The sequence below is a fragment of the Telmatherina bonti genome (genome assembly GCF_933228915.1).
Source record: "Telmatherina bonti genome assembly, chromosome: 17".
NCBI lineage: Eukaryota > Metazoa > Chordata > Actinopteri > Atheriniformes > Telmatherinidae > Telmatherina > Telmatherina bonti.
The window spans coordinates 6,550,718-6,577,270 of record NC_136615.1 but is presented as its reverse complement, the minus strand read 5'-3'; the positions used below and the strand labels follow the sequence as shown (position 1 = coordinate 6,577,270).

Below are 26,553 nucleotides of genomic sequence, written 5' to 3'. Positions count from 1 at the left end.
TTAGGTTATTGTAAATATTCTAATCCAGGGGTGTCAAGCTCTGGTCCTCGATGGCCACAATCCTGCTCATTTACCATGTATCCCTATTGTGGAGAACTTCATTGGCTGTTCTATCCATTTAATGGAAGTCAGGTGTGTTGGAGCAGGACAAACCTGCAGGACAGTGGCCCTCGAGGACCAACTTTGGGCACTCCTGTTTTAATCAGGTGTTATGATTTAAAAACAGGCTAAAATGTGCATTAATTACAGTGAAATGAATACCTTGATTAGTACAAAATCCCTGTGAAATGCATGTCTAGAGATCACACAATAGAAATACACGTAAGGTGCATTATAGTCAAAAGATTTGCTAAATAAATGAAAGAATTGTGACAAAGTCTGTGCTGGTTCGAAGAACAACAGTTTTTCTTTTGTTCAAATTTTTTATTTATACATAAACAGCTCAAAAGGTACATCTTACAGTGAACGTAAACAATGGTTTGGCATCATTAAAACTAAGAAGTCCTGGTCAGCAAGATGCTGAAGAGGAAGAAGTAACACGAAAATAAATGAGATGAAAATTAGACAAGAAATATAAAAACATCATCTAGCCATACTCTCAAAATCATGTTATTGTCCAGAGTCCCACTTCCACAGGCCCCTCAAGCCTTATTCCAACCAGAATAACCTCATATAATGCATTACAAGGATTATCTAGAGCCACCATAATATGAACTACATAAAAGCTTTTTATTTAAATGACATTAAGCGGATCAAATAATAACTGACATTAATATTTATAAATTCAAGCTTAAACAATGTCTGCAAAAATGCATTTCTTGCATTTCATTTCAGAACAGTAGAAGAAAATATACAAAATATTCCTGGTAAAAGGGACCAGACCTGAAGTTAAAGAGACACTTTCAGTACTTTCACTAAAACCTTTATGGAGCCCAGAAAGTACCAGAGGGTAAAAAAACAAAACAAAACAAAACTACCAGTAAGTTGAAACGTAGACTGTATAAAAAATAAACCCCAGTTATGCCAAATTTCAAAGTGAAATAACTTCTAAATGATGGAGTTAGACAAAAAGAAGGAAAACTTGAACTATTAAACCTAAAATGTTTTTTGTACCAGGCTGTAAACATGTTTATTTCTGCTGTGAAGTTGGCCTTTTTAACATGGGAGACTATGGGGATTTGCTGGAGCCCCTAGTGGATGAAGGGAGAACTGCAGCTTTTAGTACTTCTGCATTGGCTGCACTTATAACCTGGGGAAGTTGAAGATTGGGTAGAAATCAGGATTGATAAATCATCCTCTCTGTTTTGCCTTCCATGTACTCAGATTCACTGTGTGCGTAAAGGGCCCTTCCGCTGATCTTTCTGAGACATGAGACCACATTAGCAGGTCCCGATAAAACACAACAAAACTTAAACTTTTCAAATCTGAACTGAAATATTTTGCAGTTTGCAGATTCAGTCACAATTTTTGATTTGTGAAGCCCTTATTCTATTTGTGAAAATGCAGAGACGTACGTGGACACAGCTGGACAGCTCAATAAGGAAGCAGGGAGACATCAGAGCAGGAAGACCAGAGAAGAAGTCCAGCAGTGGTGAAATCCTGACGGTTGCTTGTGTGTCGGCTGTAAGACTCATCAGGACATGAGATGGGCTGCTTAGAGGGTCTCCTCTGCTTCCTGAGCTTCAGTCGGACCTCCTTCAGCTGAAGCCACACCGAGGTTCAAGTTTACCAGCTCCACGTTCTCCTGTCTGCTGCACTTCTGCCCCCTGCTGCCCTGGAGGAACATGACAGCACATCAGTCATCTCTTCAGTCTGCAAGCTGGCTGCTTCATTCTCATCTACAGGTGTGTTCAGTACCCGCAAGTAGAAATACAGGACGGAGACGAGCAGCAGCAGAGCCAGAGGCAGAACCGCCACTTTGATGAGAAGACCTGTTGGATCTGCTGGACCTGATCAAACACACAATCACACATCATTATGATCAGAAGAAAAAGGTGACCTGGTGCGGTCAGCAGGTGGCGCTGTAGGCTACGTTCCACATGGCTGCAATAACCAGAGCTGTGGTCTAGAGGCACAACATGATCAGTGATCAATACTTCCTGTCAGACATGTTTGTTCTGAGGCAGAAGCAGCTGATCGATCATGTGATCAGTCATGTTTTGGAGCATGCTCAGAAGTTGTTTTCTCCTCAAACTGAAATACTCGGAGAAAGACCTCCATGGAGACACTGATCTTCATGTGATAATCAGCTCACAGGGAGATGTTAGAGGGCCCTCTGCTGGTCATCAAGCCAAACTACATCACTCCGACCGAAACGGAGTTCCTGACGGTCCTCCAGAAGATACGAAATCCATAAACCACCTCGTCTTTTCCTGTAGGTCTCATGTTGCTTCATGTAAAATCTGCTGTAGAACCGTCATCTTATGTGATTAACTTGTTTTAGTCCAAACTAGTTGTTTTGGAGCAAAGTATCTGCTGTAGAAGAGAGCTACCATCTTTTCTGATCCCTCACCAAATAACGTTGGTCCTAAACCGAACCAAAGACCGAGTCAGTGGTTCTTCAGGGGGTTGGACATGTCAGAGTTTTCTCTTTAATTAAATCTGATTTCATGTTATTGGAGATTTTAACGCTGTGAGAACAGATTAATGTCTGGATGCTGGGATCAGAGGCTGATTGAAAGCTTTGCTTAGTTTCTGATCGGCCTGATGAAAGTCTGACTCAGCAACGCTGCAGATGGAGGACTTTGCAGGTTAGATGATGTGCAGCAGCTGGTCTGGAACGTTCCTCATCCACACCTGCCTCACCACACACATCATGGTCTCCACACAGGGACGAGTTCAGGTGGTCCTTTTCCCTTCTCATGAATCTTTCCAGTTCCAACCACTGCAGCAGCTCCAACGGAAGAAACTGACCAATCACAGCCTTCGCTCTAACATCTGATGACGTCCACCCAGTGGTCTGAATGTAGCCTGGTGGTTATTGTGGAGAAAGTCCAGGTTCTAATGGAGTCTGATGACTCAAACATCAACATTCAGGATCAAATCTACAAGCTGCTGATGTTTACGATAACAGAGTAAAGTTATTCACTTCTGGTTTAACTGGTGTGAACATGTCCCAGTTCACCAGAAACCACCAAGGTTCTGAGACTCCAGAACTAGAACCTGGTTTGTGTGAGAAGACGAGTTTAGGCCTCCATCTTCCTCTTCTGTTGCTTCTTTTTTACCCAACGTTCTCGTTTCTCTCGGAGGATGTAAAAGTCTTCAGACCAGAACCTTCAGAAGTCCAGGTGTATGTTCACTTCTCCAGCAGAAGGAAACCTCCGTGGATCACATGACCTCCATCAGGTTCCAATCAGATAATATACATAATTATGTATTGATTATTTCTAAAGTCAGTCCAGTTGGTTTTTCAGATGTTTCTCTGAGACTAAAGTCAGAACTTTGTTTAATAAACTGGCCTGTAAATAAGTTTAAAAAGCCCCAAAACCTCAGGAAACTTATTCTGGAACAACCTCTGATGATGTCAGAGATGATGTCACTGACTGGCTTACCTGAGCAGGTGACATCCAGGAGGGTGTCACTGACAAAATAGGATAATCCACACTCCCTCAGAGGAGATCCAGACTGAACACAGTCTGATCTGATCCTCCACACAGATATATATGATGTCTCCTCTCTCTCTCCCACAGAAACAGCAGAACCACAGTCCAGATGTTCACAGATAACAGCTGCTTCCTTCAGGGTCCAGTCAGAACCCGACACTGGTCTCCATTCTCCCAGGTTCACCTCCAGTCTACCTGCACAGCGACTGGCTCCTCCCACCAACCTGACATGATCTGAACAGAGATGAGAGTCATCAGTAAGAGAACAAAGTGAGTGTGATGAGAAGAGAAATGAAGCAGATCAGAGCTGCAGCTCCTCTTCTACCTGAGCAGGTGAGTCCAGCAGCTCTGCCAGGTGAGCAGGTGTTTCTATGTGAGTCTGAGCTTCTACAGTCCAGCAGAGCAGACTCATGACCTCCACACTGGAACGCTTTGCTCCACATTGGAGCCTCCACGTCTCCATAGAGCGCCCCCTGGAGGACTGAAGGAGGCCCACAGCCGAGCTCCCTGCAGACCACCTCTGCATCCTGCTGGTCAAAGTCAGCTTCACACACCGAGGACCAGGTCTGGTCCCACTTCACCTGCAGTCTGCCTGAACACAGACTGGATCCATTCAGCAGCCGCACAGAGTCTGGACACACACACACACACACACACACACACACACACACACACACACACACACACACACACACACACACACACACACACACACACACACACACACACAAATTATTTCCATGTGATGCAAACTTGAACCAAAACAATGAGTTCTTTGTCGCCACACCATGATGAAAAGTTGCTTGTTAATAAATGAATTTTTTCACACATCAAGAAGAAAGAAATTTAAACACTGATCAAAATGAGAAATGTGAGCTATATTCTCATAGATCCATTTAACTTGGGGTGGTACTGATTTTGTTTAGATCAGTTTTCACGATGATTTTATGGCCATGAGCATTGTTTTCCATTTCATCAATAGATCTGAGCTCTGACTGAGATCTGGCCATTTTATTGAGTTAATTTGTTTCCTGGAGAAAAGGTTCAGCTCTCTGCTCTGTGAATCCAGTTTATTTTAGGGAAGTGGGACAAACCACGGCACCCAGATAACCCTTTTAAAAATACTGACAGTTTTGCAGTTATTTGATCTTTTTATTTTTTTATTATTACAGCTGTTATTTAATGTTTTTTGTGTATTTTTGTGTTTAATAATTATCTCAATTTGAAGTTCTTGAATATGACTGTTCTTCATTGCTCTTTGGGATGTGTGTGTGAAGACAAAGTTGTGTGTAGGCGAGAGGGCATTGGAAAGACGAGAGCTGGCTCTGACTTACTCAGCACCACATGTTCTGGAGAAGACCAGAAGCAAGACACGTTACATCAGTTTTAAGATTACAGCTTTGGCTCCTCGTGTGTTTCAAGATCGATTTTAAGGTTCTTTTAGTGGTTTATAAACGTCTTTATGTCTCAGGCCTTCTAATGAATCTACCCTGTTTTTAAGTTATGAAACCCTGTGGACCACCAGGCCTTCTGGCTGTGGACCACCAGGTCTTCTGGTTGTGGACCACCAGGTCTTCTGGTTGTGGACCACCAGGTCTTCTGGTTGTGGACCACCAGGTCTTCTGGCTGTGGACCACCAGGTCTTCTGGTTGTGGACAACCAGGTCCTCTGGCTGTGGACCACCAGTTCTTCTGGTTGTGGACCACCAGGTCTTCTGGTTTTGGCCCACCAGGTCTTCTGGTTGTGGACCACCAGGTTTTCTGGTTTTGGCCCACCAGGTCTTCTGGTTGTGGACCATCAGGTTTTCTTGTTGTGGACCACCATGTCTTCTGGTTGTGGACCACCAGGTCTTCTGGCTGTGGACCACCAGGTCTTCTGGCTGTGGACCACCAGGTCCTCTGGTTGTGGACCACCAGGTCTTCTGGTTGTGGACCACAAGGTCTTCTGGTTGTGGACCACCAGGTTTTCTTGTTGTGGACCACCATGTCTTCTGGTTGTGGACCACCAGGTCTTCTGGCTGTGGACCACCAGGTCTTATGGCTTTGGACCACCAGGTCTTCTGGTTGTGGACCACCAGGTCCTCTGGTTGTGGACCACCAGGTCTTCTGGTTGTGGACCACCAGGTCTTCTGGCTGTGGACCACCAGGTCTTCTGGCTGTGGACCACCAGGTCTTCTGGTTGTGGACCACCAGGTCTTCTGGTTGTGGACCACCAGGTCTTCTGGTTGTGGACCACCAGGTCCTCTGGCTGTGGACAACCAGGTCCTCTGGCTGTGGACCACCAGGTCTTCTGGTTGTGGACCACCAGGTCTTCTGGTTTTGGACCACCAGGTCTTCTGGTTGTGGACCACCAGGTTTTCTTGTTTTGGACCACCATGTCTTCTGGTTGTGGACCACCATGTCTTCTGGTTGTGGACCACCAGGTCTTCTGGTTGTGGACCACCAGGTCTTCTGGTTTTGGACCACCAGGTCTTCTGGTTGTGGACCACCAGGTCTTCTGGTTGTGGACCACCAGGTTTTCTTGTTGTGGACCACCATGTCTTCTGGTTGTGGACCACCAGATCTTCTGGCTGTGGACCACCAGGTCTTCTGGTTGTGGACCACCAGGTCTTCTGGTTGTGCACCACCAGGTCTTCTGGTGGTGCACCACCAGGTCCTCCGGTTGTAGACCACTGGGTGTTCTGGTCTTGACCACCAGGTCCTCTGGTTGTGGACCACCAGGTCCTCTGGTTGTGGACCACCAGGTTTTCTTGTTTTGGACCACCATGTCTTCTGGTTGTGGACCACCATGTCTTCTGGCTGTGGACCACCAGGTCTTATGGCTTTGGACCACCAGGTCTTCTGGTTGTGGACCACCAGGTCTTCTGGTTGTGGACCACCAGGTCTTCTGGTTGTGGACCACCAGGTCCTCTGGTTGTGGACCACCAGATCTTCTGGCTGTGGACCACCAGATCTTCTGGCTGTGGACCACCAGGTCTTCTGGCTGTGGACCACCAGGTCTTCTGGTTGTGGACCACCAGGTCTTCTGGTTGTGGACCACCAGGTCTTCTGGTTGTGGACAACCAGGTCCTCTGGCTGTGGACCACCAGTTCTTCTGGTTGTGGACCACCAGGTCTTCTGGTTTTGGCCCACCAGGTCTTCTGGTTGTGGACCACCAGGTTTTCTTGTTTTGGACCACCATGTCTTCTGGTTGTGGACCACCATGTCTTCTGGTTGTGGACCACCAGGTCTTCTGGTTGTGGACCACCAGGTCCTCTGGTTGTGGACCACCAGGTCTTCTGGTTTTGGACCACCAGGTCTTCTGGTTTTGGACCACCAGGTCTTCTGGTTGTGGACCACCAGGTTTTCTTGTTGTGGACCACTATGTCTTCTGGTTGTGGACCACCAGATCTTCTGGCTGTGGACCACCAGGTCTTATGGCTTTGGACCACCAGGTCTTCTGGTTGTGGACCACCAGGTCTTCTGGTTGTGGACCACCAGGTCCTCTGGTTGTGGACCACCAGGTCTTCTGGTTGTGGACCACCAGGTCTTCTGGTTGTGGACCACCAGGTCTTCTGGCTGTGGACCACCAGGTCTTCTGGTTGTGGACCACCAGGTCTTCTGGCTGTGGACCACCAGGTCTTCTGGTTGTGGACAACCAGGTCCTCTGGCTGTGGACCACCAGTTCTTCTGGTTGTGGACCACCAGGTCTTCTGGTTTTGGCCCACCAGGTCTTCTGGTTGTGGACCACCAGGTTTTCTTGTTGTGGACCACCATGTCTTCTGGTTGTGGACCACCAGGTCTTCTGGCTGTGGACCACCAGGTCCTCTGGTTGTGGACCACCAGGTCTTCTGGTTTTGGACCACCAGGTCTTCTGGTTGTGGACCACAAGGTCTTCTGGTTGTGGACCACCAGGTTTTCTTGTTGTGGACCACCATGTCTTCTGGTTGTGGACCACCAGGTCTTCTGGCTGTGGACCACCAGATCTCCTGGTTGAGGACCACCAGGTCTTCTGGTTGTGGACCACCAGGTCTTCTGGCTGTGGACCACCAGGTCTTCTGGTTGTGGACCACCAGATCTTCTGGCTGTGGACCACCAGGTCTTCTGGCTGTGGACCACCAGGTCTTCTGGTTGTGGACCACCAGGTCTTCTGGTTGTGGACCACCAGATCTTCTGGCAGTGGACCACCAGGTCTTCTGGTTGTGGACCACCAGGTCTTCTGGCTGTGGACCACCAGGTCCTCTGGTTGTGGACCACCAGATCTTCTGGCTGTGGACCACCAGGTCTTATGGCTTTGGACCACCAGGTCTTCTGGTTGTGGACCACCAGGTCTTCTGGTTGTGGACCACCAGGTCCTCTGGTTGTGGACCACCAGATCTTCTGGCTGTGGACCACCAGGTCTTCTGGTTGTGGACCACCAGGTCTTCTGGCTGTGGACCACCAGGTCTTCTGGTTGTGGACCACCAGGTCTTCTGGTTGTGGACCACCAGGTCCTCTGGTTGTGGACCACCAGATCTTCTGGCTGTGGACCACCAGGTCTTCTGGTTGTGGACCACCAGGTCTTCTGGCTGTGGACCACCAGGTCTTCTGGCTGTGGACCACCAGGTCTTCTGGTTGTGGACCACCAGGTCTTCTGGTTGTGGACCACCAGGTCTTCTGGTTGTGGACCACCAGGTCCTCTGGCTGTGGACAACCAGGTCCTCTGGCTGTGGACCACCAGTTCTTCTGGTTGTGGACCACCAGGTCTTCTGGTTTTGGCCCACCAGGTCTTCTGGTTGTGGACCACCAGGTTTTCTTGTTTTGGACCACCATGTCTTCTGGTTGTGGACCACCATGTCTTCTGGTTGTGGACCACCAGGTCTTCTGGTTGTGGACCACCAGGTCTTCTGGTTTTGGACCACCAGGTCTTCTGGTTGTGGACCACCAGGTCTTCTGGTTGTGGACCACCAGGTTTTCTTGTTGTGGACCACCATGTCTTCTGGTTGTGGACCACCAGATCTTCTGGCTGTGGACCACCAGGTCTTCTGGTTGTGGACCACCAGGTCTTCTGGTTGTGGACCACCAGGTCCTCTGGTTGTGGACCACCAGGTCTTCTGGTTGTGGACCACCAGGTTTTCTTGTTGTGGACCACCATGTCTTCTGGTTGTGGACCACCAGATCTTCTGGCTGTGGACCACCAGGTCTTCTGGTTGTGGACCGCCAGGTCTTCTGGTTGTGGACCACCAGGTCCTCTGGTTGTGGACCACCAGGTCCTCTGGTTGTGGACCACCAGGTCTTCTGGCTGTGGACCACCAGGTCTTCTGGTTGTGGACCACCAGGTCTTCTGGTTTTGGCCCACCAGGTCTTCTGGTTGTGGACCACCATGTCTTCTGGTTGTGGACCACCATGTCTTCTGGTTGTGGACCACCAGGTCCTCTGGTTGTGGACCACCAGGTCTTCTGGCTGTGGACCACCAGGTCTTCTGGCTGTGGACCACCAGGTCTTCTGGTTGTGGACCACCAGGTCTTCTGGCTGTGGACCACCAGGTCCTCTGGTTGTGGACCACCAGGTCTTCTGGTTGTGGACCACCAGGTCCTCTGGTTGTGGACCACCAGGTCTTCTGGTTGTGGACCACCAGGTCTTCTGGTTGTGGACCACCAGGTCTCCTGGTTGAGGACCACCAGGTCTCCTGGTTGTGGACCACCAGGTCTTCTGGTTGTGGACCACCAGGTCTTCTGGTTGTGGACCACCAGGTCTTCTGGCTGTGGACCACCAGGTCTTATGGCTTTGGACCACCAGGTCTTCTGGTTGTGGACCACCAGGTCTTCTGGTTGTGGACCACCAGGTCCTCTGGTTGTGGACCACCAGATCTTCTGGCTGTGGACCACCAGGTCTTCTGGTTGTGGACCACCAGGTCTTCTGGTCTTGACCACCAGGTCTTCTGGTATTGGACCACCAGGTCCTCTGGTTGTGGACCACCAGGTCTTCTGGTTGTGGACCACCAGGTCCTCTGGTTGTGGACCACCAGGTCTTCTGGTTGTGGACCACCAGGTCCTCTGGTTGTGGACCACTAGGTCTTCTGGTTGTGGACCACCAGGTCCTCTGGTTGTGGACCACCAGATCTTATGGCTTTGGACCACCAGGTCTTCTGGTTGTGGACCACCAGGTCCTCTGGCTTTGGACCACCAGGTCCTCTGGTTGTAGACCACTGGGTGTTCTGGTTGTGGACCACCAGGTCTTCTGGTTGTGGACCACCAGGTCTTCTGGTTGTGGACCACCAGATCTTCTGGTTGTGGACCACCAGGTCTTCTGGTTGTGGACCACCAGATCTTCTGGTTGTGGACCACCAGGTCATCTGGTTGTGGACCACCAGGTCTTCTGGATTTGGACCACCAGGTCCTCTGGTCTTGACCACCAGGTCTTCTGGTTGTGGACCACCAGGTCCTCTGGTTGTGGACCACCAGGTCTTCTGGTCTTGACCACCAGGTCTTCTGGTTGTGGACCACCAGGTCCTCTGGTTGTGGACCACCAGGTCTTCTGGTTGTGGACCACCAGGTCTTCTGGTTGTGGACCACCAGGTCATCTAGTTGTGGACCACCAGATCTCCTGGTTGTGGACCACCAGATCTTCTGGTTGTGGACCACCAGGTCATTTAGTTGTGGACCACCAGGTCTTCTGGTTGTGGACCACCAGGTCTTCTGGTGGTGCACCACCAGGTCCTCCGGTTGTAGACCACTGGGTGTTCTGGTCTTGACCACCAGGTCCTCTGGTTGTGGACCACCAGGTCCTCTGGTTGTGGACCACCAGGTCCTCTGGTTGTGGACCACCAGGTCTTCTGGTTTTGGACCACCAGGTCTTCTGGCTGTGGACCACCAGGTCTTCTGGTTGTGGACCACCAGATCTTCTGGCTGTGGACCACCAGGTCTTCTGGTTGTGGACCACCAGGTCTTCTGGTTGTGGACCACCAGGTCTTCTGGTTGTGGACCACCAGATCTTCTGGCTGTGGACCACCAGGTCTTCAGGTTGTGGACCACCAGGTCTTCTGGCTGTGGACCACCAGGTCCTCTGGTTGTGGACCACCAGGTCTTCTGGTTTTGGACCACCAGGTCTTCTGGTTTTGGACCACCAGATCTCCTGGTTGAGGACCACCAGGTCTTCTGGTTGTGGACCACCAGGTCTTCTGGTTGTGGACCACCAGATCTTCTGGCTGTGGACCACCAGGTCTTCTGGTTGTGGACCACCAGGTCTTCTGGTTGTGGACCACCAGGTCCTCTGGTTGTGGACCACCAGATCTTCTGGCTGTGGACCACCAGGTCTTCTGGCTGTGGACCACCAGGTCTTCTGGCTGTGGACCACCAGGTCTTCTGGTTGTGGACCACCAGGTCTTCTGGTTGTGGACAACCAGGTCCTCTGGCTGTGGACAACCAGGTCCTCTGGCTGTGGACCACCAGTTCTTCTGGTTGTGGACCACCAGGTCTTCTGGGTTTGGCCCACCAGGTCTTCTGGTTGTGGACCACCACGTTTTCTTGTTTTGGACCACCATGTCTTCTGGTTGTGGACCACCATGTCTTCTGGTTGTGGACCACCAGGTCTTCTGGTTGTGGACCACCGGGTCCTCTGGTTGTGGACCACCAGGTCTTCTGGTTTTGGACCACCAGGTCTTCTGGTTTTGGACCACCAGGTCTTCTGGTTGTGGACCACCAGGTTTTCTGGTTGTGGACCACTATGTCTTCTGGTTGTGGACCACCAGATCTTCTGGCTGTGGACCACCAGGTCTTATGGCTTTGGACCACCAGGTCTTCTGGTTGTGGACCACCAGGTCTTCTGGTTGTGGACCACCAGGTCCTCTGGTTGTGGACCACCAGGTCTTCTGGTTGTGGACCACCAGGTCTTCTGGTTGTGGACCACCAGGTTTTCTTGTTGTGGACCACCATGTCTTCTGGTTGTGGACCACCAGATCTTCTGGCTGTGGACCACCAGGTCCTCTGGTTGTGGACAACCAGGTCCTCTGGCTGTGGACCACCAGTTCTTCTGGTTGTGGACCACCAGGTCTTCTGGTTTTGGCCCACCAGGTCTTCTGGTTGTGGACCACCAGGTTTTCTTGTTGTGGACCACCATGTCTTCTGGTTGTAGACCACCAGGTCTTCTGGCTGTGGACCACCAGGTCCTCTGGTTGTGGACTACCAGGTCTTCTGGTTTTGGACCACCAGGTCTTCTGGTTGTGGACCACCAGGTCTTCTGGCTGTGGACCACCAGGTCTTCTGGTTGTGGACCACCAGGTCTTCTGGTTTTGGACCACCAGGTCTTCTGGTTGTGGACCACCAGGTCTTCTGGTTGTGGACCACCAGATCTTCTGGCTGTGGACCACCAGGTCTTATGGCTTTGGACCACCAGGTCTTCTGGTTGTGGACCACCAGGTCTTCTGGTTGTGGACCACCAGGTCCTCTGGTTGTGGACCACCAGATCTTCTGGCTGTGGACCACCAGGTCTTCTGGTTGTGGACCACCAGGTCTTCTGGCTGTGGACCACCAGGTCTTCTGGCTGTGGACCACCAGGTCTTCTGGTTGTGGACCACCAGGTCTTCTGGTTGTGGACCACCAGGTCTTCTGGTTGTGGACCACCAGGTCCTCTGGCTGTGGACAACCAGGTCCTCTGGCTGTGGACCACCAGTTCTTCTGGTTGTGGACCACCAGGTCTTCTGGTTTTGGCCCACCAGGTCTTCTGGTTGTGGACCACCAGGTTTTCTTGTTTTGGACCACCATGTCTTCTGGTTGTGGACCACCATGTCTTCTGGTTGTGGACCACCAGGTCCTCTGGTTGTGGACCACCAGGTCTTCTGGTTTTGGACCACCAGGTCTTCTGGTTGTGGACCACCAGGTCTTCTGGTTGTGGACCACCAGGGTTTCTTGTTGTGGACCACCATGTCTTCTGGTTGTGGACCACCAGATCTTCTGGCTGTGGACCACCAGGTCTTCTGGTTGTGGACCACCAGGTCCTCTGGTTGTGGACCACCAGGTCTTCTGGTTGTGGACCACCAGGTCCTCTGGTTGTGGACCACCAGGTCTTCTGGTTGTGGACCACCAGGTCTTCTGGCTGTGGACCACCAGGTCTTCTGGTTGTGGACCACCAGGTCTTCTGGCTGTGGACCACCAGGTCCTCTGGTTGTGGACCACCAGGTCTTCTGGTTGTGGACCACCAGGTCTTCTGGTTGTGGACCACCAGATCTCCTGGTTGAGGACCACCAGGTCTTCTGGTTGTGGACCACCAGGTCTTCTGGTTGTGGACCACCAGGTCTTCTGGCTGTGGACCACCAGGTCTTATGGCTTTGGACCACCAGGTCTTCTGGTTGTGGACCACCAGGTCTTCTGGTTGTGGACCACCAGGTCCTCTGGTTGTGGACCACCAGATCTTCTGGCTGTGGACCACCAGATCTTCTGGCTGTGGACCACCAGGTCTTCTGGTTGTGGACCACCAGGTCTTCTGGTCTTGACCACCAGGTCTTCTGGTTGTGGACCACCAGGTCTTCTGGTCTTGACCACCAGGTCTTCTGGTTGTGGACCACCAGGTCCTCTGGTTGTGGACCACCAGGTCCTCTGGTTGTGGACCACCAGGTCTTCTGGTTGTGGACCACCAGGTCTTCTGGTTGTGGACCACCAGGTCCTCTGGCTGTGGACAACCAGGTCCTCTGGCTGTGGACCACCAGTTCTTCTGGTTGTGGACCACCAGGTCTTCTGGTTTTGGCCCACCAGGTCTTCTGGTTGTGGACCACCAGGTTTTCTTGTTTTGGACCACCATGTCTTCTGGTTGTGGACCACCATGTCTTCTGGTTGTGGACCACCAGGTCCTCTGGTTGTGGACCACCAGGTCTTCTGGTTTTGGACCACCAGGTCTTCTGGTTGTGGACCACCAGGTCTTCTGGTTGTGGACCACCAGGTTTTCTTGTTGTGGACCACCATGTCTTCTGGTTGTGGACCACCAGATCTTCTGGCTGTGGACCACCAGGTCTTCTGGTTGTGGACCACCAGGTCCTCTGGTTGTGGACCACCAGGTCTTCTGGTTGTGGACCACCAGGTCCTCTGGTTGTGGACCACCAGGTCTTCTGGTTGTGGACCACCAGGTCTTCTGGCTGTGGACCACCAGGTCTTCTGGTTGTGGACCACCAGGTCTTCTGGCTGTGGACCACCAGGTCCTCTGGTTGTGGACCACCAGGTCTTCTGGTTGTGGACCACCAGGTCTTCTGGTTGTGGACCACCAGATCTCCTGGTTGAGGACCACCAGGTCTTCTGGTTGTGGACCACCAGGTCTTCTGGTTGTGGACCACCAGGTCTTCTGGCTGTGGACCACCAGGTCTTATGGCTTTGGACCACCAGGTCTTCTGGTTGTGGACCACCAGGTCTTCTGGTTGTGGACCACCAGGTCCTCTGGTTGTGGACCACCAGATCTTCTGGCTGTGGACCACCAGGTCTTCTGGTTGTGGACCACCAGGTCTTCTGGTCTTGACCACCAGGTCTTCTGGTTGTGGACCACCAGGTCTTCTGGTCTTGACCACCAGGTCTTCTGGTTGTGGACCACCAGGTCCTCTGGTTGTGGACCACCAGGTCTTCTGGTTGTGGACCACCAGGTCCTCTGGTTGTGGACCACCAGGTCTTCTGGTTGTGGACCACCAGGTCCTCTGGTTGTGGACCACCAGATCTTATGGCTTTGGACCACCAGGTCTTCTGGTTGTGGACCACCAGATCTTATGGCTTTGGACCACCAGGTCTTCTGGTTGTGGACCACCAGGTCCTCTGGCTTTGGACCACCAGGTCCTCTGGTTGTAGACCACTGGGTGTTCTGGTTGTGGACCACCAGGTCTTCTGGTTGTGGACCACCAGGTCTTCTGGTTGTGGACCACCAGATCTTCTGGTTGTGGACCACCAGGTCTTCTGGTTGTGGACCACCAGGTCTTCTGGTTTGGACCTTTTAGTTGTTCCTAAAGTCAAATGTAAAACTGATGGTGAGGCCTCGTTCCACCACAACGACCCTGGTCTGTGGAAGATCCTGCCAGAGAACCTCAGGACTGCAGAAACTGTTGGTGTTCTTAAAAAGACTCTCAAGTCCTACTTATGATTGTTTTATTTTAGTTCATTATATTTATGATGTTGTTATTATGTTTATGACTGTGTTGCTGTAAACTCGTCGTCCCTGTAAATGACGGAAACCTCAGTGATCAGCGAGGTAAAATAAAGCTTATCATACTTTTTAACTTAGTTTTAAACTGAAATGGATTTTTCTTTCGTCTAGTTGACGTTATTGTTGAATCACGAACTAATTTGTTAAAAATGTCGTCTGAGAAGAGAAAACCGATGTTACAGAGATCAGAACATTCATCTTTCTTTCACCTGTACAGGTACAACTTCAGCTTCCTTTAAAAGAACAGCTAGTGTTGCTCTTTTCTTTAGGAAGCCAGAAACACAAAGCACGTCACACAGAGGTTGATGACATCACACACACCTGGTACTTACCTGAGCAGGTGAGATTCAGGATGGAGTCATCAGAACCTGATGTTGCACACTCCCTCAGAGGAGATCCAGACTTAACACATTTTGATCTGATCCTCCACACAGATATATATGATGTCTCCTCTCTCTTTCCCACAGAAACAGCAGAACCACAGTCCAGATGTTCACAGATAACAGCTGCTTCCTTCAGGGTCCAGTAAAAACCTGAAACTGGTCTCCATTCGCCCAGTTTCACCTCCAGTCTACCTGCACAGCGACTGGCTCCTCCCACCAACCTGACAGGATCTGAACAGAGATGAGAGTCATCAGTAAGAGAACAAAGTGAGTGTGATGAGAAGAGAAATGAAGCAGATCAGAGCTGCAGCTCCTCTTCTACCTGAGCAGGTGAGTCCAGCAGCTCTGCCAGGTGAGCAGGTGTTTCTATGTGAGTCTGAGCTTCTACAGTCCAGCAGAGCAGACTCATGGCCTCCACACTGGAACGCTTTGCTCCACATTGGAGCCTCCACGTCTCCATAGAGCGCCCCCTGGAGGACTGAAGGAGGCCCACAGCCGAGCTCCCTGCAGACCACCTCTGCATCCTGCTGGTCAAAGTCAGCTTCACACACCGAGGACCAGGTCTGGTCCCACTTCACCTGCAGTCTGCCTGAACACAGACTGGATCCATTCAGCAGCCGCACAGAGTCTGGACACACACACACACACACACACACACACACGCACACATATGAGGATTTACTAGTTAATAAATGAATCATATTTTTACACGTCAGGTGAAAGAAAATTTAATCTCTGACCAAATTGAAAAATATGATCTAAACTGGGAAGTCTGGGTTTCCCTGCTGATACAGCTGCCCAGGCGACACAAGTCCTGATAAGCAGAGGAAAAAGAATGATAGATTTAATGTCCTGATTTCTTTTCTTACCTAAAAGTCTGTTTTAAACTTGCGATTCCTCCTGAACTCAGCACCACATGTTCTGGAGAGGACCAGAAGCAAGACACGTTACGTCACTTTTAAGATGACAGCTTTGGCTCCTCGTGGTTAAAGATCGATTTTAAGGTTCATTTAGTGGTTTATAAACCTCTTCATGATCTGAGGCCTTCTTTTTTATCCACCCTGCTTAGAAATCATAAAACCCTGTGGACCACCAGATCATCTGGTTGTGGACTACCAGGTCCTCTGGTTGTGGACCACCAGGTCTTCTGGCTGTGGACCACCAGGTCATCTAGTTGTGGACCAACAGGTCTTCTGGTTGTGGACCACTAGGTCTTCTGGTTGTGGACCGCCAGGTCCTCTGGTTGTGGACCACCAAGTCTTCTGGTTGTGGACCACCAGGTCTTCTGGTTGTGGACCACCAGGTCCTCTGGTTGTGGACCACCAGGTCCTCTGGTTGTGGACCACCAGGTCTTCTGGTTGTGGACCACCAGGTCCTCTGGTTGTGGACTACCAGGTCATCTGGTTTTGGACCACCAGGTCTTCTGGTTGTGGACCACCAGGTCTTCTGGTGGTGCACCACCAGGTCTTCTGGTGGTGCACCACCAGGTCCTGTGGTTGTGGACCACCAGGTCCTCTGGTTGTGGACCACCAGGTCTTCTGGTTGTGGACCACCAGGTCCTCTGGCTGTGGACCACCAGTTCTTCTGGTTGTGGACCACCAGGTCTCCTGGTTTTGGACCACCAGGTCTTCTGGTTGTGGACCACCACATCTCCTGGTTGTGGACCACCAGGTCTTCTGGTTGTGGACCACCAGGTCTTCTGGTCTTGACCACCAGGTCTTCTGGTTGTGGACCACCAGGTCCTCTGGTTGTGGACCACCAGGTCTTCTGGTCTTGACCACCAGGTCGTCTGGTTTTGGCCCACCAGGTCTTCTGGTTGTGGACCACCAGATCTCCTGGTTGTGGACCACCAGGTTTTCTTGTTGTGGACCACCATGTCTTCTGGTTGTGGACCACCAGGTCCTCTGGTTGTGGACTACCAGGTCATCTGGTTTTGGACCACCAGGTCTTCTGGTTGTGGACCACCAGGTCTTCTGGTTGTGGACCACCAGATCTCCTGGTTGTGGACCACCAGGTCTTCTGGTTGTGGACCGCCAGGTCCTCTGGTTGTGGACCACCAGGTCTTCTGGTCTTGACCACCTGGTCTTCTGGTTGTGGACCACCAGGTCCTCTGGTTGTGGACCACCAGGTCTTCTGGTCTTGACCACCAGGTCTTCTGGTTGTGGACCACCAGGTCCTCTGGTTGTGGACCACCAGGTCTTCTGGTTGTGGACCACCAGGTCCTCTGGTTGTGGACCACCAGATCTCCTGGTTGTGGACCACCAGATCTTCTGGTTGTGGACCACCAGGTCCTCTGGTTGTGGACCACCAGGTCCTCTGGTTGTGGACCACCAGGTCTTCTGGTTGTGGACCACCAGGTCTTCTGGCTGTGGACCACCAGGTCATCTAGTTGTGGACCAACAGGTCTTCTGGTTGTGGACCAACAGGTCTTCTGGTTGTGGACCACCGGCTCTTCTGGTTGTGGACCACTAGGTCTTCTGGTTGTGGACCACCAGGTCCTCTGGTTGTGGACCACCAGGTCTTCTGGTTGTGCACCACCAGGTCATCTGGTTGCGGACCACCAGATCTCCTGGTTGTGGACCACCAGGTTTTCTGGTTGTGGACCACCAGGTCTTCTGGCTGTGGACCACCAGGTCATCTAGTTGTGGACCAACAGGTCTTCTGGTTGTGGACCGCCAGGTCCTCTGGTTGTGGACCACCAGGTCTTCTGGTCTTGACCACCAGGTCTTCTGGTTGTGGACCACCAGGTCCTCTGGTTGTGGACCACCAGGTCTTCTGGTTGTGGACCACCAGGTCCTCTGGTTGTGGACCACCAGGTCCTCTGGTTGTGGACTACAAGGTCATCTGGTTTTGGACCACCAGGTCTTCTGGTTGTGGACCACCAGGTCTTCTGGTGGTGCACCAACAGGTCCTCTGGTTGTAGACCACTGGGTGTTCTGGTCTTGACCACCAGGTCCTCTGGTTGTGGACCACCAGGTCCTCTGGCTGTGGACCACCAGTTCTTCTGGCTGTGGACCACCAGGTCTTCTGGTTGTGGACCACCAGGTCTTCTGGTTTTGGACCACCAGGTCATCTAGTTGTGGACTAACAGGTCTTCTGGTTGTGGACCGCCAGGTTTTCTGGTTGTGGACCACAAGGTCCTCTGGTTGTGGACCACCAGGTCATCTGGTTTTGGACCACCAGGTCTTCTGGTTGTGGACCACCAGGTCTTCTGGTTGTGCACCACCAGGTCCTCTGGTTGTGGACCACCAGGTCATCTGGTTTTGGACCACCAGGTCTTCTGGTTGTGGACCACCAGGTCTTCTGGTTGTGGACCACCAGGTCCTCTGGCTGTGGACCACCAGGTCTTCTGGTTTTGGACCACCAGGTCCTCTGGTTGTGGACCACCAGGTCTTCTGGTTTTGGACCACCAGGTCCTCTGGTTTTGGACCACCAGGTCTTCTGGTTGTGGACCACCAGATCTCCTGGTTGAGGACCACCAGCTCTTCTGGTTGTGGAAAACCAGGTCCTCTGGCTGTGGACCACCAGGTCTTCTGGTTGTGGACCACCAGGTGTTCTGGTTGTGGACCACCAGGTCTTCTGGTTTTGGCCCACCAGGTCTTCTGGTTGTGGACCACCAGATCTCCTGGTTGTGGACCACCAGGTTTTCTTGTTGTGGACCACCATGTCTTCTGGTTGTGAACCACCAGGTCTTCTGGCTGTGGACCACCAGGTCCTCTGGTTGTGGACCACCAGGTCTTCTAGTTTTGGACCACCAGGTCTTCTGGTTGTGGACCACCAGATCTCCTGGTTGAGGACCACCAGCTCTTCTGGTTGTGGACCACCATGTCTTCTGGTTGTGGACCACCAGGTCTTCTGGCTGTGGACCACCAGGTCATCTAGTTGTGGACCACCAGGTCATCTAGTTGTGGACCACCAGGTCCTCTGGTTGTGGACCACCAGGTCTTCTGGTTGTGGACCACCAGGTCTTCTGGTTTTGGACCACCAGGTCTTCTGGTTGTGGACCACCAGGTCTTCTGGTTGTGCACCACCAGGTCCTCCGGTTGTAGACCACTGGGTGTTCTGGTCTTGACCACCAGGTCCTCTGGTTTTGGACCACCAGGTCCTCTGGCTGTGGACCACCAGGTCTTCTGGCTGTGGACCACCAGGTCTTCTGGTTGTGGACTAACAGGTCTTCTGGTTGTGGACCGCCAGGTTTTCTGGTTGTGGACCACAAGGTCCTCTGGTTGTGGACCACAAGGTCCTCTGGTTGTGGACCACCAGGTCATCTGGTTGTGGACCACCAGGTCTTCTGGTTGTGCACCACCAGGTCCTCTGGTTGTGCACCACCAGGTCCTCTGGTTGTGGACCACCAGGTCATCTGGTTTTGGACCACCAGGTCTTCTGGTTGTGGACCACCAGGTCTTCTGGTTGTGGACCACCAGGTCCTCTGGCTGTGGACCACCAGGTCTTCTGGTTTTGGACCACCAGGTCCTCTGGTTGTGGACCACCAGGTCTTCTGGTTTTGGACCACCAGGTCCTCTGGTTTTGGACCACCAGGTCTTCTGGTTGTGGACCACCAGATCTCCTGGTTGAGGACCACCAGCTCTTCTGGTTGTGGAAAACCAGGTCCTCTGGCTGTGGACCACCAGGTCTTCTGGTTGTGGACCACCAGGTCTTCTGGTTTTGGCCCACCAGGTCTTCTGGTTGTGGACCACCAGATCTCCTGGTTGTGGACCACCAGGTTTTCTTGTTGTGGACCACCATGTCTTCTGGTTGTGAACCACCAGGTCTTCTGGCTGTGGACCACCAGGTCCTCTGGTTGTGGACCACCAGGTCTTCTAGTTTTGGACCACCAGGTCTTCTGGTTGTGGACCACCAGATCTCCTGGTTGAGGACCACCAGCTCTTCTGGTTGTGGACCACCATGTCTTCTGGTTGTGGACCACCAGGTCTTCTGGCTGTGGACCACCAGGTCATCTAGTTGTGGACCACCAGGTCCTCTGGTTTTGGACCACCAGGTCTTCTGGTTGTGGACCACCAGGTCTTCTGGTTTTGGACCACCAGGTCTTCTGGTTTTGGACCACCAGGTCTTCTGGTTGTGGACCACCAGGTCTTCTGGTTGTGCACCACCAGGTCCTCCGGTTGTAGACCACTGGGTGTTCTGGTCTTGACCACCAGGTCCTCTGGTTGTGGACCACCAGGTCCTCTGGCTGTGGACCACCAGTTCTTCTGGTTGTGGACCACCAGGTCATCTAGTTGTGGACCAACAGGTCTTCTGGTTGTGGACCGCCAGGTCTTCTGGTTGTGGACCGCCAGGTCTTCTGGTTGTGGACCACCAGCTCTTCTGGTTGTGGACCACTAGGTCTTCTGGTTGTGGACCACCAGGTCTTCTGGTTGTGCACCACCAGGTCATCTGGTTGTGGACCACCAGGTCTTCTGGATTTGGACCACCAGGTCCTCTGGTCTTGACCACCAGGTCTTCTGGTTGTGGACCACCAGGTCCTCTGGTTGTAGACCACTGGGTGTTCTGGTCTTGACCACCAGGTCCTCTGGTTGTGGACCACCACGTCTTCTGGTTGTGGACCACCAGGTCCTCTGGTTGTAGACCACTGGGTGTTCTGGTCTTGACCACCAGGTCCTCTGGTTGTGGACCACTAGGTCTTCTGGTTGTGGACCACTAGGTCTTCTGGTTGTGGACCACTAGGTCTTCTGGTTGTGCACCACCAGGTCATCTGGTTGTGGACCACCAGGTCTTCTGGATTTGGACCACCAGGTCCTCTGGCTGTGGACCACCAGGTCTTCTGGTTTTGGACCACCAGGTCCTCTGGTTGTGGACCACCACGTCTTCTGGTTGTGGACCACCAGGTCCTCTGGTTGTAGACCACTGGGTGTTCTGGTCTTGACCACCAGGTCCTCTGGCTGTGGACCACCAGGTCTTCTGGTTGTGGACCACCAGGTCCTCTGGCTGTGGACCACCAGGTCCTCTGGCTTTGGACCACCAGATCTTCTGGTTGTGGACCACCAGGTCCTCTGGTTGTGGACCACCAGGTCTTCTGGTTTTGGACCACCAGGTCTTCTGGTTGTGGACCACCAGATCTCCTGGTTGAGGACCACCAGCTCTTCTGGTTGTGGACCACCATGTCTTCTGGTTGTGGACCACCAGGTCTTCTGGCTGTGGACCACCAGGTCATCTAGTTGTGGACCAACAGGTCTTCTGGTTGTGGACCGCCAGGTCCTCTGGTTGTGGACCACCAGGTCTTCTGGTCTTGACCACCAGGTCTTCTGGTTGTGGACCACCAGGTCCTCTGGTTGTGGACCACCAGGTCCTCTGGTTTTGGACCACCAGGTCTTCTGGTTGTGGACCACCAGGTCTTCTGGTTGTAGACCACTGGGTGTTCTGGTCTTGACCACCAGGTCCTCTGGCTGTGGACCACCAGTTCTGCTGGTTGTGGACCACCAGGTCATCTAGTTGTGGACCAACAGGTCTTCTGGTTGTGGACCGCCAGGTCTTCTGGTTGTGGACCACTAGGTCTTCTGGTTGTGGACCACCAGGTCTTCTGGTTGTGCACCACCAGGTCATCTGGTTGTGGACCACCAGGTCTTCTGGATTTGGACCACCAGGTCCTCTGGTCTTTACCACCAGGTCTTCTGGTTGTGGACCACCAGGTCCTCTGGTTGTGGACCACCAGGTCTTCTGGTCTTGACCACCAGGTCTTCTGGTTGTGGACCACCAGGTCCTCTGGTTGTGGACCACCAGGTCTTCTGGTTGTGGACCACCAGGTCTTCTGGTTGTGCACCACCAGGTCATCTGGTTGTGGACCACCAGGTCTTCTGGATTTGGACCACCAGGTCCTCTGGTCTTGACCACCAGGTCTTCTGGTTGTGGACCACCAGGTCCTCTGGTTGTGGACCACCAGGTCTTCTGGTCTTGACCACCAGGTCTTCTGGTTGTGGACCACCAGGTCCTCTGGTTGTGGACCACCAGGTCTTCTGGTTGTGGACCACCAGGTCATCTAGTTGTGGACCACCAGATCTCCTGGTTGTGGACCACCAGATCTTCTGGTTGTGGACCACCAGGTCATTTAGTTGTGGACCACCAGGTCTTCTGGTTGTGGACCACCAGGTCTTCTGGTTGTGCACCACCAGGTCTTCTGGTTGTGCACCACCAGGTCCTCCGGTTGTAGACCACTGGGTGTTCTGGTCTTGACCACCAGGTCCTCTGGTTGTGGACCACCAGGTCCTCTGGTTGTGGACCACCAGGTCCTCTGGCTGTGGACCACCAGTTCTTCTGGTTGTGGACCACTAGGTCATCTAGTTGTGGACCAACAGGTCTTCTGGTTGTGGACCGCCAGGTCTTCTGGTTGTGGACCACTAGGTCTTCTGGTTGTGGACCACTAGGTCTTCTGGTTGTGGACCACTAGGTCTTCTGGTTGTGGACCACCAGGTCTTCTGGTTGTGCTCCACCAGGTCCTCTGGTTGTGGACCACCACGTCTTCTGGTTGTGGGCCACCAGGTCCTCTGGTTGTAGACCACTGGGTGTTCTGGTCTTGACCACCAGGTCCTCTGGTTGTGGACCACCAGGTCCTCTGGTTGTGGACCACCAGGTCTTCTGGCTGTGGACCACCAGGTCATCTAGTTGTGGACCAACAGGTCTTCTGGTTGTGGACCACTAGGTCTTCTGGTTGTGGACCGCCAGGTCCTCTGGTTGTGGACCACCAGGTCTTCTGGTTGTGCACCACCAAGTCTTCTGGTTGTGGACCACCAGGTCTTCTGGTTGTGGACCACCAGGTCTTCTGGTTGTGGACCACCAGGTCCTCTGGTTGTGGACCACCAGGTCTTCTGGTTGTGGACCACCAGATCTTCTGGTTGTGGACCACCAGGTCCTCTGGCTTTGGACCACCAGGTCCTCTGGTTGTAGACCACTGGGTGTTCTGGTTGTGGACCACCAGGTCTTCTGGTTGTGGACCACCAGGTCCTCTGGTTGTGGACCACCAGGTCCTCTGGTTGTGGACCACCAGATCTTCTGGTTGTGGACCACCAGGTCTTCTGGTCTGGACCTTTTAGTTGTTCCTAAAGTCAAATGTAAAACTGATGGTGAGGCCTCGTTCCACCACAACGACCCTGGTCTGTGGAAGATCCTGCCAGAGAACCTCAGGACTGCAGAAACTGTTGGTGTTCTTAAAAAGACTCTCAAGTCCTACTTATGATTGTTTTATTTTAGTTCATTATATTTATGATGTTGTTATTATGTTTATGACTGTGTTGCTGTAAACTCGTCGTCCCTGTAAATGACGGAAACCTCAGTGATCAACGAGGTAAAATAAAGCTTATCATACTTTTTAACTTAGTTTTAAACTGAAATGGATTTTTCTTTCGTCTAGTTGACGTTATTGTTGAATCACGAACTAATTTGTTAAAAATGTCGTCTGAGAAGAGAAAACCGATGTGTTACAGAGATCAGAACATTCATCTTTCTTTCACCTGTACAGGTACAACTTCAGCTTCCTTTAAAAGAACAGCTAGTGTTGCTCTTTTCTTTAGGAAGCCAGAAACACAAAGCACGTCACACAGAGGTTGATGACATCACACACACCTGGTACTTACCTGAGCAGGTGAGATTCAGGATGGAGTCATCAGAACCTGATGTTGCACACTCCCTCAGAGGAGATCCAGACTGAACACATTTTGATCTGATCCACCACACAGATCTGGATGATGTCTCCTCTCTCTCTCCCACAGAAACAGCAGAACCACAGTCCAGATGTTCACAGATAACAGCTGCTTCCTTCAGGGTCCAGTCAGAACCCGACACTGGTCTCCATTCTCCCAGTTTCACCTCCAGTCTACCTGCACAGCGACTGGCTCCTCCCACCAACCTGACATGATCAGGATCTGAACAGAGATGAGAGTCATCAGTAAGAGAACAAAGTGAGTGTGATGAGAAGAGAAATGAAGCAGATCAGAGCTGCAGCTCCTCTTCTACCTGAGCAGGTGAGTCCAGCAGCTCTGCCAGGTGAGCAGGTGTTTCTATGTGAGTCTGAGCTTCTACAGTCCAGCAGAGCAGACTCATGGCCTCCACACTGGAACGCTTTGCTCCACATTGGAGCCTCCACGTCTCCATAGAGCGCCCCCTGGAGGACTGAAGGAGGCCCACAGCCGAGCTCCCTGCAGACCACCTCTGCATCCTGCTGGTCAAAGTCAGCTTCACACACCGAGGACCAGGTCTGGTCCCACTTCACCTGCAGTCTGCCTGAACACAGACTGGATCCATTCAGCAGCCGCACAGAGTCTGGACATACACACACACACACACACACACACACACACACACTTTGTAGCCATACCATCTGACCTTCAGCCTCATTTCTTGGACACTCAGGTGAAGAGAGGGGCGGGGCTCTGATCACCACCTGGTGGTGTGTGTGCTCAGATGGTGGAGGAGGATGCTGGTCAGGCTGGCAGGCCCGGATGTGTTGTGGAGGCGACTCCAGAAGTTTATACACTCAATAAATCACCTTGTTTCCATCAGATGATGTTTCATAGTCTCTCGCTACAGGATTGACTTTCATATGAACATTTTTATTGAACTTGCAATAATTTCTGTTTTCAACTGTGTATCTTCTGATTGTGTCAGAGATGACCAGTGATAGGCTTACCTGAGCAGGTGAGATGCATTATGGAGGAAGAGACATCGTTGAATAAACAATCCCTCAGAGCAGAACCTGAACTAATGCAGAGAGATGAGATTCTCCACACAGATGTGTCTGAGGACAGATTTCTTTCTGTCACAGAAACAACAGAACCACAGTCCAGATGTTCACAGAAAACATCTGCTTCCTTCAGGGTCCAATAGGAAAGTTCCACAGGTCTCCACTGGTCTCCCAGGTGTTTCACCTCCAGTCTACCTGCACAGCGACTGGCTCCTCCCACCAGCCTGACAGACTCTGAACAGAAACATCAGTCATCAGTTATTTATAGGAACTAAAAGTCCGACATGATTCTGATTCTGTCTCTGGATGTTTCATTTCTCTCTTTACCTGTTAATTCCAGTTTTCCTTCAGTCTGGAATCCTGAGGAGAAAATAACCATCAGGAAGGTGAGAATTTCTACAATGCTGTGACTTGTAGAGTTTAGAAACAAACTAATTAGCTTAAAGACAAACGCTGGCAGAAATGATGAATATTGTTGATCAGTTTTATGTCCACCACAAACACTGCACAGACTTAAAATGATGCGTCCCCCGCGACCCTCAGTCGGATTAAGCGGTTCGGATCATGGATGGATGATGAATGAATGTTTCAACTCAAGAAGTGCATTTAGTTCTGAGACTACGGAAGCAAAGACCTGTCACCCTAATTAATAAAAACTTGTTCATTTAGTGAACAAACATGAAATGTAACACAGTATTCCATAAGTTTCATTGTAAAAATATGAAATACAAAGTTCTGTCTTTAGATTTTTCTCCAACCTAAAAATATTGAAGCAAATGACATTTTATGGAAATGATTCTTGTCAAACAGAAGAATTTCAGCTGTTCTATTGCCAAGGATTAATTGTTCTTCTCTGATTTATTGTTGTACCCACAGGAATGTGGAGCAGTTATGAGCTACATGTCACCTGCCTGAGATCAGGTGAGATGCTGCAGTGTGTGTCTGGTTGTGTGTGTTGCTTTTGCTTCACATGGACCAGTGTAAAACAAGTTTTACAGCTAAAATTTAGCCTGAAAGATTCAGTCTTATCTCAGTCAGAATCTGGTAGTTGAACGTAATTTGCATGTAAAATGACCTCTGAATTATTATTATTCTGAATTTGCTGAGTTTATTTCTCTGGAAACAAGATGAAAAGACTTTCTGGCTGAATATGAGATTGTAAGACTTGGTTAGACCGACCGTTTTACTGTGTGATGTTACACAACACTGAAGCTGATCCCTGTTTTCTTTCCTCAACCTTCAGACTCCTGAAAGACCCCAACAGGGTCTCAGTTCTCCACTTCAACCAGAGATGATGCTTCAGAAACCTGCATTTCTCAGTCAGAATTGCTTCCATCTGTCAGACTCTTTGCTGGCTCCTCATCATTCAGCCTGCTGTGATTGGTCCATCCTGTTGCTCTGTTGTGTAAACAATAACAGCTGATCTTCAAAGCAGAGTCCTACCTGAGCTCCACAGCAGCATCAGCACCAGCAGGGGATCCATGTCCGTGTTGACGTGTCTTCGCCTGTCTTCGCCTGCTCTGATCATCACACAAGCTGTCCTCAGAGGAAATCTTGAAGGGGCGGAGCTTCACCCACACATCTCTGACTCTGTCACATGTTCAGCCATCTTCCGGTCTCACCAGTGGATCAGATGGTTTTTATACTGGAGTCCAGTCTGACACCAGTTCAGTCTTTGTGCTGAAGCAGATTTAGTCTTTCGCTTTTCTCTGAAATCCGAGATATTTTGACATTTCTTCCAGAGTTTG

General features: G+C 51.4%; 1 protein-coding gene across 1 annotated transcript; it reads right to left on the bottom strand.

Moving 5' to 3' along the window:
- Positions 1-1,654: 1,654 nt before the first annotated feature.
- On the bottom strand, positions 1,655-26,288 carry LOC306768575 (scavenger receptor cysteine-rich type 1 protein M130-like; the record flags this gene model as incomplete). The annotated part of the gene is made up of 9 exons (XM_079256983.1): positions 1,655-1,774; positions 1,858-1,949; positions 3,513-3,836; positions 3,928-4,233; positions 15,064-15,345; positions 15,437-15,742; positions 23,700-23,987; positions 24,079-24,384; positions 26,249-26,288. 9 exons carry the CDS (start codon positions 26,286-26,288, stop codon positions 1,655-1,657), a joined length of 2,064 nt encoding a protein of 687 aa, XP_079113109.1.
- Positions 26,289-26,553: the final 265 nt, after the last annotated feature.